Source organism: Linepithema humile, chromosome 2, assembly GCF_040581485.1.
Source record: "Linepithema humile isolate Giens D197 chromosome 2, Lhum_UNIL_v1.0, whole genome shotgun sequence".
Taxonomy (NCBI): Eukaryota; Metazoa; Arthropoda; class Insecta; order Hymenoptera; family Formicidae; genus Linepithema; species Linepithema humile.
Window position 1 is genome coordinate 9,290,621 of NC_090129.1, and position 16,037 is coordinate 9,306,657.

General features: G+C 33.0%; 1 protein-coding gene across 2 annotated transcripts; it reads left to right on the forward strand.

Annotated features, from left to right (window-relative positions):
* Positions 1 to 1,727: 1,727 nt before the first annotated feature.
* Positions 1,728 to 15,967, forward strand: LOC105680006 (thioester-containing protein 1 allele R1-like). 2 transcript variants are annotated; one of them, XM_012380393.2, is made up of 28 exons: positions 1,728 to 2,000; positions 4,027 to 4,102; positions 4,301 to 4,493; positions 4,614 to 4,838; positions 5,095 to 5,345; positions 5,769 to 5,927; positions 6,149 to 6,320; positions 6,401 to 6,592; positions 6,663 to 6,764; positions 6,858 to 6,991; positions 7,252 to 7,390; positions 7,471 to 7,614; positions 7,743 to 7,862; positions 7,949 to 8,003; positions 9,269 to 9,488; positions 10,216 to 10,333; positions 10,455 to 10,641; positions 10,767 to 10,927; positions 11,008 to 11,146; positions 11,248 to 11,366; positions 11,444 to 11,583; positions 11,682 to 11,901; positions 12,068 to 12,445; positions 12,600 to 12,755; positions 12,848 to 13,023; positions 13,196 to 13,367; positions 13,509 to 13,611; positions 13,739 to 15,967. In XM_012380393.2, the coding sequence occupies exons 2-28, from the start codon at positions 4,044 to 4,046 to the stop codon at positions 13,942 to 13,944; spliced, it is 4,440 nt and encodes a 1,479-aa protein (XP_012235816.2). In that variant the 5' UTR covers positions 1,728 to 2,000; positions 4,027 to 4,043; the 3' UTR covers positions 13,945 to 15,967. The 2 variants fall into 2 exon arrangements, with proteins under 2 accessions (XP_012235816.2, XP_067205128.1); XM_067349027.1 differs by lacking the exon at positions 9,269 to 9,488 and adding an exon at positions 8,254 to 8,392 and having other exon boundaries at positions 1,733 to 2,000.
* Positions 15,968 to 16,037: the final 70 nt, after the last annotated feature.

The following is a 16,037-nucleotide window of genomic DNA, read 5'->3' on the forward strand; positions in this document are numbered from 1 at the left end:
TTAACAGATTGAGCTTGCATAGAATTTTTTTTCATGTTTATGTGATTCATGTTTATGAGATTCAATATGAGTAAAAAACAAAACATTTTTGGAAATTTATATTTCGAAATCTTAAGACAATACATGAAAATTTTTTTCAGATTATTTACATATAATATGTTATATAGTACGTAAACAAAATGCTGCAAAATTTTTTATGACAATCGAAAATGTAGAGTAATAACGATGATAATAACGACATTTGGATTTTTTACATATGATTTTCGTAAAGAAGAATCTACAGAACTGATGAGTAAGTATATTAAGTATTTAATAAGATTAGACTTTTTGTAAATCAATATCGTTCTTTTTATTTAAGATTTTTATTATTTTATGCATTATAAAACACTATAAATGTTTATTTTGCAAATTTTGTAACATAGAATGTTTATTTTTTGTAATGGCAATATTTCATATTTTGTTAACAATATTTATTAGTACCTTATTTATTAAAAAATATTGTGTAGAATATTTAATAGCAAAATTAACAAAATATTGCATTATTTAATTGTGCCGTAAACAATTACAAGAATGCACGTAAAAAATACCAAGCAGCACAATCACACTTCTATTCAAAAATATCAATAAACACTATAGCATTTTTTCTTTTGTCTCATTGTTTAATTTAATACTTACTTGAGGATGGCTTTTATAAAACAGTTGCATAGATTAGAGTATTCTCTATTTTCTATTCAACTGAATGATTAACTACTTCCTGAGAATCAAAGAGCCAATGTGATGCTTGCTGACACTTTGCAATAACGAAACAGCAAAAGCGTATTCGCGCTTCTTGGTACTCAAATGTTTAAAACATAATCAGAATCGTATTATTTAGCTGCTACAATTATGATAAATTGTTGGTATTTTATTCAAAAATATATGGTGTAAAATAAACATAGTATAATTATTCAAAATTCATGGCATTGCATTAACTGTTGCAGTTTTCGCAAAATAATATTTTCCAGTGATATGAGATGCCGATGAACTTCGTCAACAGAGCACAGAATATTTCTGCAGGCCTACATATACGATGGCCTCGTCTCTCGTTAATCAGGTCATGCATTAAAGTCACTACAAGCTGCAGGTGTCGCATATCCAAGAATATTAAGATTACGTCGAATGGCATCACACACAGGCTGTGTCAGGATGTGTAAATGTTATTCATGTCCATATCCGTTCAGCCTCTAGAATTCCACCATCGTATCTTAAGCTACACCATATATGGCACCGTACGTATTATGAAATAGTGAAGTACATATTAATAATTTTTTATTCTTATTACGTTGATGCATATAATTTTATGGAAATGCATTCCGTTTGCGATAAAAATTGTCTTTACCTATAAAGTTTTACCTTCGCATTTATTTAATCTAGAGAATAAATGTATACTTGATCCATAAAAATATTTTATTTTTGTTTAAAAGAAAAATTTATCAAGATAAAATATACTGTTGATATACTAAAAACTCTTCTGTGGAATAGTTTTTAATTGTATATAATTCGCATAAGCGTGTTTCCAAAAATAATTTTATACATACAATATTTTTTGAGACTATACACACTTTTTATGCAGCTTCCAAACTTTATTTCCATATATAACTTTTTGCAGATGAGGACAGTCCCGCGAATCTAGCCGGTGTATTATTGTGTTATTTTAACTTAACGGTAAAGACTTGGCTGGTGCGGTGGAGACGGCGGAGACGGAAGGGAAATCTGCACTGCCCGGTTTCTTGCAGCCATGATTGGTAGTGGCCGTCAGTGCTTGCTTAACCGTTGCCGCGTTAGCAAGCCGCAGCTTTCTAGTTCTCCGATTTTTTGATTAGCGTCATTTTTGTGCTCCGTTCTCGCATTGCTCAGAAACTCAACGACGACTGTTGACAACGATCCGATAAGGATCGGGACGACGATCCGGTTTGCAATTTCCGTCGATAGCGGAAGAAGATCCTTCCGTATTTGACTAGGTGAGTCATCTTGAGACGAAATTATTTTATACGATGACGCGATCCTCTTTTCATCTCGAAAAAGGTATATTTTTAGAGCGATCTTACTGATAACGCGGACTCGTGATCGCTCGTACGCTCGTACGCTCGTACGCTCGCACGATTATCGTTGTTTTTTACTGTTGTTCCGGATTCGCGTCGGTGAAAGTCTCAGTCGAAGCGACGAATCGCTCGATACTTTCGGCAGCCAACAATTTGTAGACCTAACTATAGATCTGGCGGCTGCTGGAATTAATCGGCAGAATCTTAGGCAGATTGGGCTGAAATTTAGTTAATAAACAAATGGAAAGTAGAATAGCTTAGTATGAACACTTTCATGGCGGGAATTTCGCTCTATTATCGTATACAGGATGTCCCACTTCTCATCCATTATATTTAAACGACAGATTCTTTGGTCAATTCGCAGACGATTTTTTTTTTAGTGAGAAGATGTAGAGAGCGATAATTGTTTGTTGCAACTTTCCAATGCAGCATTTATATATCTTAGAAATTGCAAATCTCAAATTTAAACTCTAGTAAACTTCGCTTGGATTTAGCAAAGAATATAGTTTCGTCATTTTATTTGACTCTTTAAAGTTCAGTATGCAAAAGATCTTTTTTTGTCAATCATTTGCGACGCGAAAATTATTGCTGCTTTAACCTTTTTGCTAATAAAAAGTCAACCAAACGATTTGCACGAGTGCGCGAAAGATGAGATATATATTTTATATTTGAATATGATAAAGCATTTAATTATATTATTAGCGTATTTTAATTCCGGAACAGCAATCATAATTTCTAAATGCCAATATTAATAATAATGTATAAAACTTGATTACATCTTTTAAAAATTATGATTATAGTTTTTGTTTTTTTTATAAGAAAGTGCGTAGCTGTCGTAAGCAATTGAATTCTACTAATGTTATGAGTCTCAGCGCTAAGTAAAACGATTTTATCCGTCGCTGGCAATATTTCGTAGCGCATAATACTTCTCTCAAAATAGAAAAATTGAGTAGTAATTAATATAATAATGAAAACAATTTTTTTCGATATTAATTATTACGCAACACAAGGATGTAACGTGCGAGAAAAAATTCCGTGCATTTTAATCGGGATTTCCAGTCTCTTATGTCATAATCTGAAATGACTGCTCGATGTATTGAGGAACAATCTACATCATTCATCCATTATCAAGTATTTTTTCCTTTTTACCAGCATTATTTGAATCATTCAAAACAATGATGAATATCGTATATATATACATATATATAGACTCCCGGAAGAACCGGTACAATCGGTGAAATACCGTGGTTTTGCTAAAAGAAAACTGTATAACGACATAATTACGCTTGTACAGTCAGTGCGCATTGTGTCACTTATGTACATAATTACATCTGCTAATTACATCTAATTACTCACGACATTTAGTAACATTCTTGACGTTTGCATATTTATTTGTATCTTCTCAGTTTTCACTTTAAAATATGTTCGCGGAAGAAATTATGATTGATTATCGTTGTATTGCGGAATATTGTAATTTCCTCGCAATTTCTGCGGAAATTAAAAAAATCGCTGATTTTATAACTTTATTCTTACGTCATGCATCTGGAAAATACAATATTTTTTAAAAAGGATATTTAATCAATATGGAAAGTTGGAACAAATATAAATAACAGATTCAGTATTATTTCGTACACAGAGAGTGAATATTCCAGATAAAATGTAAGCTGGAAAGTTTCCTTAGAAATTATTATTCGAGATAGCGACAGAATTCTCTAAATAGTTTTCAAGAAAACAGCTTGTAACACTTTATATGAATTCTGCAAATTCAAACGGTCAAAGATTATCTTTCCAAGATATTCGTAAACATTTTTATTTTACAAATTGTGAATTGCGAATTTATTAAGCAAGCATTTCATCAATATATTTAATGTTAAATTAAAAGCAGAACAAAATTCTTAACATAAAATTAGATTTTATCTTATTTCTGGGTTTTTCTTTCCTGCAGATTTTTCCTCTTTAAACATGGAGTGGCTGGGCGTTCTGCTGCTGGCAGGAATAATCTCAAATATAGCGGCAGAACCGTAAGTGCGGATATTAATTCTGAATAATTGAAAAAAGAACAGTTTTTATGTTTTTACTAATTAAATTATTTTATAGAAACATTTTAGATTTTCACAAGTATACACATATATTGCACATAGATGCAGTAGACTGATGAACTTATCGTTGCACAATGCAATTGCTTTTTTTTTATTTTAGAATTTTTATTCTGCTTTAAGGTATTACACAGTTATTGCGCCGAAAGTGGTGCGTCCTGATTCAGAATATAATGTAGCGGTGAGTATCATCGGCGTATCGACACCATCAACGATATCTGTCGAGTTGAGCGGAGAACTCGATACAGGAAAAATATTCAACATTTCCCGGACGGCAGAGGTCCAACCTTATTCCACTAAAATTTTGCAATTTGACGTACGTATGAATTTCCTTCGAAGCGAAATCTTTTTTTAGCAAGAACGATAAAAGCTTTGAATAATCTGTTTTAACTCTCTCTCTCTTTTATCGTTTAAATATATTATTGATTCTGTTTAGATCGGTGAAACCACGCAAGGAAAATATAAACTTACTGCACGTGGGCTCTCGGGTATCGAGTTTCACAGTTCGAAAGACGTCGATTATGTGCATAAAAGTTATTCCATTTTCATTCAGACTGACCGCGCCATTTACAAACCCGGCCACCAAGTCATGTTTCGATGTATGATATTGGATTCAAGGTTGAGACCAAGTATTGTGGGACCAACGGATGTTTATATCCTTGTAAGTATCATTGTGAACTCATTATTATATTATTAAGATGTTTGTTTCTGAAGATTAAAATTTTGTTCTTAGAATCTCTGTTTTATAAACTCTTGCTATAAATAATTATTTACTTTAATAAAATAAAATAATTTTCCTAATAAATATTGTATTATGAAACACATTTGTATATTTTTCTTTAATTTAAATACAATTATTTATACGTTCTAAATAAAAATATGTACATTGCAAAGTAAAATAAATCTCTCAAAAATAGGATGGCAATGGTAATCGCATCAAACAATGGAATCGGCCATCCGTGACGCATGGAATCTTCAGCGGTGAGTTGCAGCTGTCAGAGTCACCAGTTTTGGGCAACTGGAAAATTATTGCCAATGTGGGTGATCAGAAATTTGAAAAGGAATTCGAGGTCGCCGAGTATGTTTTGCCGAATTTCGAAGTGACGATTGATGCACCGAAACATGTCCAATTCAAAGAATCAAGAGTTGTAGCAACTGTTCACGCAAAGTAAGTAATTATTTCGGCAAAGTAAATAATTTCCAATGCATGCGTACATAATAATTTATGACAAAAAAGTGATATCAGATATCTAATCGATAATGATTATATAAAAAATAAAGATAAATTTTTTTTAGTTTGTCAAAATAATTTGATTTCATCGCTTGCCGCTCGTTTTCGATAATATAAATTGTTAAAATACATTAAAAGTTTATTTTTATTTTTATTAATAGACGAATATACATTTTATTCTACATTTTTAGCAAAAATAGACGTTGAGGATGATTTTTCAGCTTTTCTGGCAAAATACTAATCATTTGATCTAAGGATTAATGACTTGATTTTATTTAAGCCGCATGCAAAAAATGTTTAATATTTATATGAAACATTAGTATGATCAAAGATATTCATTTGTAAGTGCATATAATTTAGGTATACTTATGGAAAACCAGTAAAAGGTGAAGCTACCATAACAGCGTACCCAGATATTTTTTCCGGAGTCATCCAACCGATATTCCAGCAACCCGTGAGAAAAGTAGTGCCAATTAATGGAAAAGCTACAGTCGATTTTGGTATTTTGTCTGAATTGAGGTAAACCCAACATATATTATTACACTGATTTCATAAACACATATATACATAATGTATCGTAATCCGAGTCTTCAGATATTATAATATTTAAAAAAGTATTACTGGAAATGAAGAAATCAAAAAACATAGTTTTTGACGAATTTTTCTGCTGTAGAATTTTACAACACATTTGATTACAAATTACGAAACGTATATATTGCATTATATATATTCTTTTATAGATTGACTGATGAGTACGAAAGACCTATCAAGATTGACGTAGTGGTGGAGGAGGAATTGACTACCAGAAGGCAGAACGCTTCGATGCAAGTGACGTTACATAAACACAAGTATACGATGGAACTGATAAAGACTTCGGAGTATTTCAAACCTGGGCTGAAATATACTGCCTTTGTAAGCATGTGTATTATGACAGACAGACACTCACCTTACAAAGCGTCATCCGTGCGTATTATATTACGCGTCTTTTGCAGTTAAAATTAGCGTATCACGATGGATCGCCGGTACAAGACACGAAAAATCCCGTGCTCATAGCGTACGGATACACATACAATCAGGCGGCATATTCAAATCTTACACGTATGTTAGATGAGCACGGCATGGTGCAGCTGGATTTTTATCCGCCCAAATCAACGGATAACTCGTCTTTTCCTCTAAATATAGAGGTAAAACTACTAATCCTATTTCTTTATATTATTTACAAATACACGTATTTGATCGTATGTGTGTATGCAGGCACAATATTTAAATCTTCACGAATGGTTTCCCTCAACTAATCAAGCCATGTCCGCGAGCAACGAATACATCCAGGCGACCTTAAAAACGGAAAAACCAATGGTATTCTATTTAAATGAATAAAATTGTTATTGATTTCAAATCTGTTTTTGTGATAAAACTTTCATCATATTTTTGTCTGCTTTACTTCGCAAGGTGAACGGTTACGTGGAAATTGAAGTCAACTCTACTGCTCCATTAAAGTACATAAATTACGAGGTACTTGGTCGCGGTAACATTCTAAATGCGGGATCGATAAACGTGCAAGACAAACACACAACGTCTTTCAAGTAAGCATGAAGAAAGTTTAAGAGAATGGTCGGAGTTTTCTGATATTCAAACATGAATGGTTTGTATTTCGAGCTAAAATTTTTAATTGCTCGTATTTTTCGAGTTTTTTGAATCTGAAAATATATTCAATTCAATCTTGAATTCACAATTGAATTTATGATTCACAATTTTGATGCTTCAGTGCTCACTTCAAGCTATTCGTACACTTTGAGTTTTTTTAACTTTAGTTCCATTTTTTATATGACAAACCGTGTTCCAGATTTTTGGCATCGTACGTCATGGCACCTACTGCGCATGTAATTGTATATTATGTGGGCAATGGTAATGGCGATATTAAGTGGGGAGAAGTAATAGCGGATTCGTTAGATGTTGAACTTACAGGAGTACTTCAAAACTTTGTGAGTCCCGTTCCAAAATACTGTTCTTAAATATTAGCCGTAAATATAAATAATAACGTAATCTACGCACACGCACACAGGTCGATCTTAAACTAACACCGGATGAAGTCCAGCCTGCGCAAAATGTTAACATCATGATATCTGCGAAACCAAATTCTTACATTGGATTGTTGGGCGTCGATCAACGATCCCTCTTGCTGAAGTCCGGAAATGACATCTCTTACGTGCGTACTATATTGAATATATTTTAAGTGTTTGCTTATAAATTCTTATGTAGATATTTTTACGCGGATTTCATTCGCTCTCTCGTTTCGGCGGTGTAAATGAATAATTCGGACACTGTCGATCGCAGGATCAAGTGTACAAGGAACTGCAGTCCTACGATAGAGCGGAGGTATCACCGTACGCGGAATCATTTTTCGACCGTCCTCTGTGGAGACCCGGCTCGGGAACAGCGGATGATGTGTTCCAAGTAAAATATATATTTTAATATACACTTTATCCTGTTATCCTATCGCTATCCGATGACCAAATTAACGTAACGAATATTTCTAACAGAAAAGCGGCGTAGTAATACTCACAAATGGGTACGTCCATGAGAACTTTGCTATACGTAAGTATCAAAACAAAATTCTAATAACAATATAACCGTGCACATTTATTAAGTATACCACCTCTAAATTGTCTTACGGAATATACAACACATTGGATAACTTTGTTTCACTTAATTTTTAATCTTTGTGCATCTAGAATAACATCTTTGTTTTCAATTTATTTTCTTAATCAGTATCCGTTGAGTCATCTCGCTACAAACTAGATATATATATATATATTTTTTTTTAACCGTGCTTGTATGTGTGTAGTATACTACAGGGCTAGTTTGGATGGAGTAATGTTTGCATCCGCTGCGGGAGTCTCAGGCCCAGCTGAATTACCACCCGAGAAGATGAAAGTTCGCAAGAATTTCCCTGAAACTTGGCTTTGGCAAATGCTTGACGCTGGGTAATGCCAATGACATAATAAGTTATCATACATACATGCATACATTCTTATTTCTGTAGATCGACTGGTCAATTTTGATTTGATTTACTCAGATATTTGTTTCGCTACATCAGTGAATAACAAGAGTCCATTCATCACTTTTCTGTAATATTTCTTCTTCTAAAACTGCTATTTTATCTTGTGGTGGGGGGTGTGACCTCTTCCATAAAGTGGAAGGATCGATAAAAATGTTGATATCAATTCACACACTGGTTTATTGCATCAGCGTATTAACACAGTAACGAAATGCACACCACGAGAAATACTGCAAATTAAAATGCTTTGCGTTAAAATTGTATATCGAATTTTTGCAAATGGGTAACGGCGCTGGATGGTGGCGGGTAAAATCTTTAATTTTTCAGGGTCTTTCATCTGAATTGTTCAAGTTTAGTGTATGCTGTGTTCAATGTACATATTTGTTTCATACAATCCGGATTCGATCTGTCTACTGCGCTCATCGTTCAATTTTTCATCATTTTTTGATCAAAAGACAGAATTTCGCATTTTACGACAGTTTATTTGTCACTTAAAAAATTTTGCGGAATATGTAGAATATGATGTATATATCAGTATTAATTATGGGAATCTATTTCTTTAAAAAATACTTTTAGAAGTTAAGAAACACGAGCAAACGTTAGATGCGAAGTAGAATAAAATATAACGTTTGTCTGTCGCGCCGTGCGCAAAACTGAAGAGATGCGTCCTGCACAAGTCTACAATTTTTAATCTAACCTTGTATATTTAATTTTTTTATGCATTAGAGTTATTCCAGGTGATCTATGATTGTATATATAACGTCGGGGTTGGTACGATACAATATACAGAATTGGATTGCAGGACCAGAAATTTTGGAGGGTAGAATAACGGGCTCGCCTCATGGGGTGTCCACGCTTCGACCAGACCTTGGTCCACCTGTCACGCACAGATTAGCGACAAGACCACCGCTGGCAGGTCCTTACGCCTTCTCTCGCATCCCACCTCCTGTCTGGAATAAGCCCCGTGTATTCCTAATGCATGACATCTTAAACACCTGGCTTTTCACAAACTTCTCTTCAGGGTATTTATCTCGTATCTTGTATACTTTTAGTTAATGCACGTCTTTTTTCGTATGTGCGGTATGTATACAGGGTGTGTTGAGCTATCTACAAGCTACTGGTCCAAGTAAAACGAGTTAAGGTAATTATTTTATTTACAATTTCCCAATTCAAGCCGGGACATCGTTCACTCCAGAGCGTGAATTGTTTTCTCGAGTTCCATTTTCTCCAAGCAACACCCTGTATATCTGTAAATAACGTACATGCTGCATTGTACAATTTATCGCTACGTGAAAGTTGATTCAGGTAAAGGTGCGATCTTGTACTTTCTCTTAAGAACGTAAACTGCAGGTTGCGTGACAGAGCTTGTTCCGTGTATCATGCATATTGATTTTTGAATAATGTCATGTTATTCAAAAAAATCGATTTTTATTTGCATCACTGTTTGTTGTTTACGTCATTTGCGTGAAAATATGTGTCTATGTGTTTGTAAAGGTGAAGGATGCGAATATCTATGAATTATTTAACACACGTTTATTACATCAGTTTGTCTGTATCGTTGCTTTGGCAGAAAAATGCGACATTATCTTTTCTTTTTTTTATCATTGCATTAAACATTAATTTTTTTTAAATAGGTATATATCTTAGCTCATTTGTTATCTAAACGGTAGGCTACAATCTTGACGATCTAAATAATTTATCTCGTTGCACAATTCTGAAAGAATTAAGTATGTGTAAATACTTTCGTAGGTATCAAGGAAAAGTTGAACTGAAACGAGTTGTGCCAGACTCCATCACTTCCTGGGTGCTGACTGCGTTCTCCGTGAACGATGCGCATGGCTTAGGTCTCATAGAGGAACCCAGAAAGGTTGTTGTTTGTACACATATTAATTTTGCCTCGCCAATTTATTTCACTGATTTTTTTTCTAAAGATTCTTTTTCTTTCTTTTAATTTATTAGATGCTATTTGTTCGCTTTTCTGTTATCAGTTGAAAGTCTTCAAACCATTCTTCATATCCGTGGACTTGCCGTATTCAGTGATACGCGGGGAGATCGTAGGAGTACAGATTGTGGTGTTCAATTATATGAATAAAGATGTGACAGCTGAAGTTCTGCTTTACGAGCAGAAAGAGTTCGACTTCGCAGAAGTCTCTAATGAAGTCCACGATGTTCCAAGTAAGTGTCAACGCGTTAAGTCTAGAAGTGATGGGAGGATAACAATATAATAATTAATTTATGTTTAATGAGAATAAATTCTAATATTTAGAACAGATTTACAAGAACTAATAATTTTTTTTCAGAATTGGAACCGTATCGCAAGAAAAAAATAGAAGTAAAAGCTAATTCTGGCTCGAGTGTATCGTTCATGATTATTCCGAAGGAACTGGGATACATTACGATAAAAGCGACCGCCAGCAGCGTCTTGGCTGGCGACAGCGTTGAACATAAATTACTTGTTAAAGTAATAATCTTTATATACACTTTTTAATTATGAAGTCTTTTGCAACGTGACATTAAAACGTAATATCATTATACTTTAAGGCTGAGGGAGAAACGCAATACAAGAACAAAGCGGTGTTCTTGGACTTAAGAAATGTTGAACAAGCGGGTGCAAATATTACCATCGATATACCGAACAATGCAGTGCCAGGTTCCGAAATCATACAGATTTCTGCAGTCGGTAATTATGCTTAGATCATATGTTATTTGTGCTTCCAATATTTTATACTCAAGCAAGTTTACTCTGTAGAATACTTTGACAAACTATTTTTCATTGTTTAGGCGATATCTTGGGCCCGAGCATTCCAAATTTGGCGAATTTGATCAAAATGCCGTTTGGATGCGGCGAGCAGAATATGCTGAATTTCGTACCGAACATCGTCATTTTAGATTATCTTAAGGTAATGCCAAAATAACATTTTACCCTCTCCGTCTTTGCGTAAATATGTAATTTATACAAAGTAACTTTTTTTTTCAGAATACGAATCAATTGACACAAGCCGTGCAAAGCAAAGCGTTAAAATATTTGAACATCGGTTATCAACGAGAATTGACTTACAGACATACCGATGGTTCTTTCAGCGCATTCGGCATGTCGGATCCCACTGGAAGTACATGGTACGTGCAATAAAACCGGCATACATTGTTTAACAATTTATATTACATTTATGTTCACAAACTTGTTATCTAAGATTCGAAATTGTTCTATTCGTCAGGCTCACCGCTTTTGTGGCGAAATCTTTCAAACAAGCGGCAGAATACATAACGATTGAGGATAGGATTATAAACGAAGCTCTGGAATGGTTGTCCAATAATCAAGCTCCGAACGGCTCTTTCCCCGAGGTGGGAAAAGTGAGCCATCGCGATATGCAAGGCGGAGCCGCGAAGGGTCTTGCTCTAACGGCATATACGCTCGTTGCTTTCCTAGAAAATGAGGTATAAACACAATCATTTAGTATTTAATAATCATACTAATTTGTCTAATATTATATTTGAGGAGAAATAATTGTTTCACAAAAAATATGTCGTCTAAAAGCAATACGCAAAATAAAAATTATATTTTTTATGTTGTATAAGTACTGAGATTAAACACACGTTACAGGATTCTGCAGGAAAACACCGTAATACGATAAATAAGGCCATTGACTACATCGTACGCAATCTCGAAGGATTAAACGATACATATGCATTGAGTTTGTGCGCCTACGCCTTGAATTTAGCGAATCATCCGTATGAAACGTCTGCGTTTAACTTCCTGGAATCGAAAGCCATGACGAAACAGGACATCAAATGGTGGAGTAAACCCGTTTCGAAGGACGACAAAAACCCGCACTACTCTTTGCCGCGTTGCGTCGACGTTGAGATGACGTCTTACGCTTTACTCACATATATTAGACGCAACCTAGTCGCTGACGCATTTCCTGTAATGAAATGGCTTATCAAACAAAGAAATACAGAAGGCGGTTTCGCCTCGACGCAAGTAAGCAGTTAATCAAAATGCAAAATTAATATTTCAAGTGTAAATTCAAAAGTAAGGTAAAATACGTAACAGTGTAGAGTTTTAAATTATATATATTTTTTATTTCTATCTTAAATTATATATAAAATTCTAATGGTAATTGTGCATAATTAAGGATACCGTGATTGGACTTCAAGCACTGGCGAAGCTCGCTGAGAAATTATCGAAGGACACAAATTCAGTTCGAGTCACGTTTGAACAGGGTGAAAATGGGAACAAAACGTACATGAGTATAAACAGCGCTACTTCCATGATACTTCAAAAGCAGATAGTACGTTGAAACGAATTATTGCGTGCATTATGTTTTCGTGTCGTTGCGGCAATTAAGTGATATTAATACTTCCGTGCCTTTGTTTTTACCAGTTGCCTCCAAAAACACGAGTCGTCAACATAACAGCGTCCGGTAAAGGATTTGCGCTAGTGCAAGTCTCTTATCAGTATAATCTAAACGTGACCGGGGCTTGGCCATTGTTTACATTGGATCCTCAGGTGGACAAAAATTCCAACGCCAATCACTTACAACTTTCTATTTGTTCAGGGTATGTATGCGTCATTGCATTGTTTGCTATTCAAATTCGCTGACTGAGAAAGAAACGCTTTAATGATTTCTTAAACGAAAAACGAAAAATAAAGATGGAGTAATATAATTTTCACACAGTAATATATATTTCCTCGGCTGAAAATTATAATAAAATAATTATCTGTTGTCAGATTTGTTCCAACTAAAGAAGCAAACGAGAGTAATATGGCCGTTATGGAAGTCAGCCTACCATCTGGCTTTACAGTGGACAGAGATTCTCTACCGAGTCTAGAAATATCATCGCATGTAAAACGTGTGGAAACTAAAGAGGGTGACACAATGGTGGTTTTATATTTCGACAAGGTAGAGTGTACATTACAAATCATACACGACAACTGATTACCGTAATTTACTTTTTGCTTTAACTAATTGCTTTCACAAAAATCTGATTTTAAGAAATACGATTAATATAAGAAAAGTAAAGAGAATTATTTATTATCGCAGATGGTGAAGCAAGAGTATTGTCCAACTGTATCCGCATTCAGGACACACAAAGTAGCTAAACAGAAACCAGTTCCTGTTTCTATATACGATTATTACGACTCGTGTAAGTATAATTTGAAGCGCTTTTCTAGCGCAATTTGACTTAAAAAGATTTAACAGACAATTTAAAATAAAGAATATAAGACAGTTTATAAAAGATCTCTAAAAATATATTTTATGTGTTTACACAGCGAGAAGAGCAAGAGTATTTTATGAGGCTAGAAAAACAACATTATGTGACCTATGCGAAGATGAAGATTGCGAAGATCTATGTGTTTCAAAACCAGGAAAACGAAAGGATAACGATACGATGTCCGCCGCGTCTCATATTCACATTTGTGCATATTTGCAATTTATGTTTTTCTCATTCTACTTTTTGCTTCACAAGTATTTGTAAGTACGTTGTTATTTTGAAAATAATTATTTTACTATATTATATTTTTTAAATCTAACAAAATAACGTAAAAAAGCTGTATAAGTTGCGACCAAAGTACTTGTTATACAGAATTTAAGATATTAGAATTTTTTTATAGAATGTTCAAATCAAACTAACATAAGATTTAATTACTGATAATATTAATATTAAGTTAGTAATAAAACTTAATAATGTTTCTTGTTATTAATTAGCAGAAGTTATCTATTTATGCCACAAAATTTTTCCCTTTTTAATATGCTATTATTGATACGAATTCCTTTTGTTTACATATTTATTTCTACAATCCCGTATGACTAAATATTGCGTTTGACTACTGCGAGCAAATAATTATTTTCCATAATAATACACAAAAAAGAAAATGAACAACGAAAAAGAACGATAGGTAACATAAGATTAACGCTAAAATCTACTAATTCCATATTTTATCTTATTTATTTTTTAAGATGCTTTATTAAAATGTTATAATACTATAATTATATAATCTGAAACAATACCATCTCGATATGCGTGCAGAAGATCGTCACTTGCCATTGCATAGAATCGGAAACATCGAACAAAAATCTAGCTTTCTCAATGGTTTGCAATTGTTTGACTTAATTAGTTATATACAACCAATGTGCGTAAATATAGTATTTCTTACAATTTAGAAACCTTGATTACGTATCATCTTTCTACTTACAAAACTTGTCCATATCTCTAAGCATCAGAAATATAAATATTTATAAAACAATTATTAATTTTAGTTTTAACTATTGTATATTTTATATAATATTAGAATATAACATTGCGTGTATTGCGCGGGCACAATTTAGCCTTTAAAATATCATATATAATATAAAAAGAAAATTCAATTGATTAAATTGTACGTTAATGTTAAAATATGCATATTATATATTTTTATGCCTTAGAATTGTATATCATATCATTCGACAGGTCTAGAACTTTACTACAATGCATTGAAATTTTATACTTTAGAATTCTAAACTATTTCTTTATTTAAAATAGCAAATTTCAATGCTCTACAGTCAAGAAAATGTACGTTCTAACCTAACAAATGTTATGATTGTAATATTAGAAGGCATAAAAATAAAATGTATATTTTAACATTCCAGACCATTTCTTTCTTTAAAGAATAAGATTTTAATGCATCACAGTAAAATGTTAGATCTGTCAAATGATATAATATATGATTCTAAGGCATTCTAAGATATAAAAGTAAATAAAATGTACATTTTAATATCCTATATCATATCATTTGGCAAGCTTAGAACTTTATTGTGATGCATTGAAATCCTATATTTTAAAGAAAGAAATGGTCTAGAATGTTAAAATGTATGTTTTATTCATTTGTATGCCTTAGAATCTTATATCATATCGATATGATATAAAATTCTAAAATATAGAAATGAATAAAATGCCTTATAATGTTATAACATTTGTTTGGTTAGGTTGGGTTAAAACTTTAGAATGTACACTTTCTTTATTCTAACGCAATAAAATCTTATATTTTAACAAAGAAATGGTCTAGAATTTCAGAATACAAGCTTTTAATACATTGAAATAAAGTTCTAGGCCTATCAAATGATCTATGAAATGAATAAAATGTACATTAATGTTAAAATGTATATTTTATTTATTTTTATGCTTTAAAATCTTATATCATTTGACAGGCCTAGAAGTTTACTACGATGCTTCAAAATCTTATATTTTAGAATTCTAGATCATTTCGTTATTTAAAATATAAGATTTCACTGTATTGCAGTAAAGAAAATGTACATTCTAAAGTTCTAATCTGCCAAATGTTATGGTATAAGATTCTAAAGCATAAAAATGAATGAAACGTACATTTCAACATTCTAGACCATTTTTTTCTTTAAAAAATAAGGTTTTAATACAGCGCAATAAAGTTCTGGGCCTACCAAGTGATATGACGTAAGATTCTAAGTATAAAAATGAATAAAATGTATATTTGTAAAAGTAACAATGCTCCAGTATTTAACACCTAACAATTTCACAACGAGTTTCACCGATATTATATCGTACATCAACGATTT

Excerpts from the sequence above, each read along its gene's own strand:
- LOC105680006 (XM_012380393.2), top strand. The coding sequence starts at position 4,044 with ATGGAGTGGCTGGGCGTTCTGCTGCTGGCAGGAATAATCTCAAATATA. Across the intron at positions 6,992-7,251 it reads AAACACACAACGTCTTTCAA|ATTTTTGGCATCGTACGTCA; the intron begins GTAAGCATGAAG and ends ACCGTGTTCCAG. Across the intron at positions 11,147-11,247 it reads CATACAGATTTCTGCAGTCG|GCGATATCTTGGGCCCGAGC; the intron begins GTAATTATGCTT and ends TTCATTGTTTAG.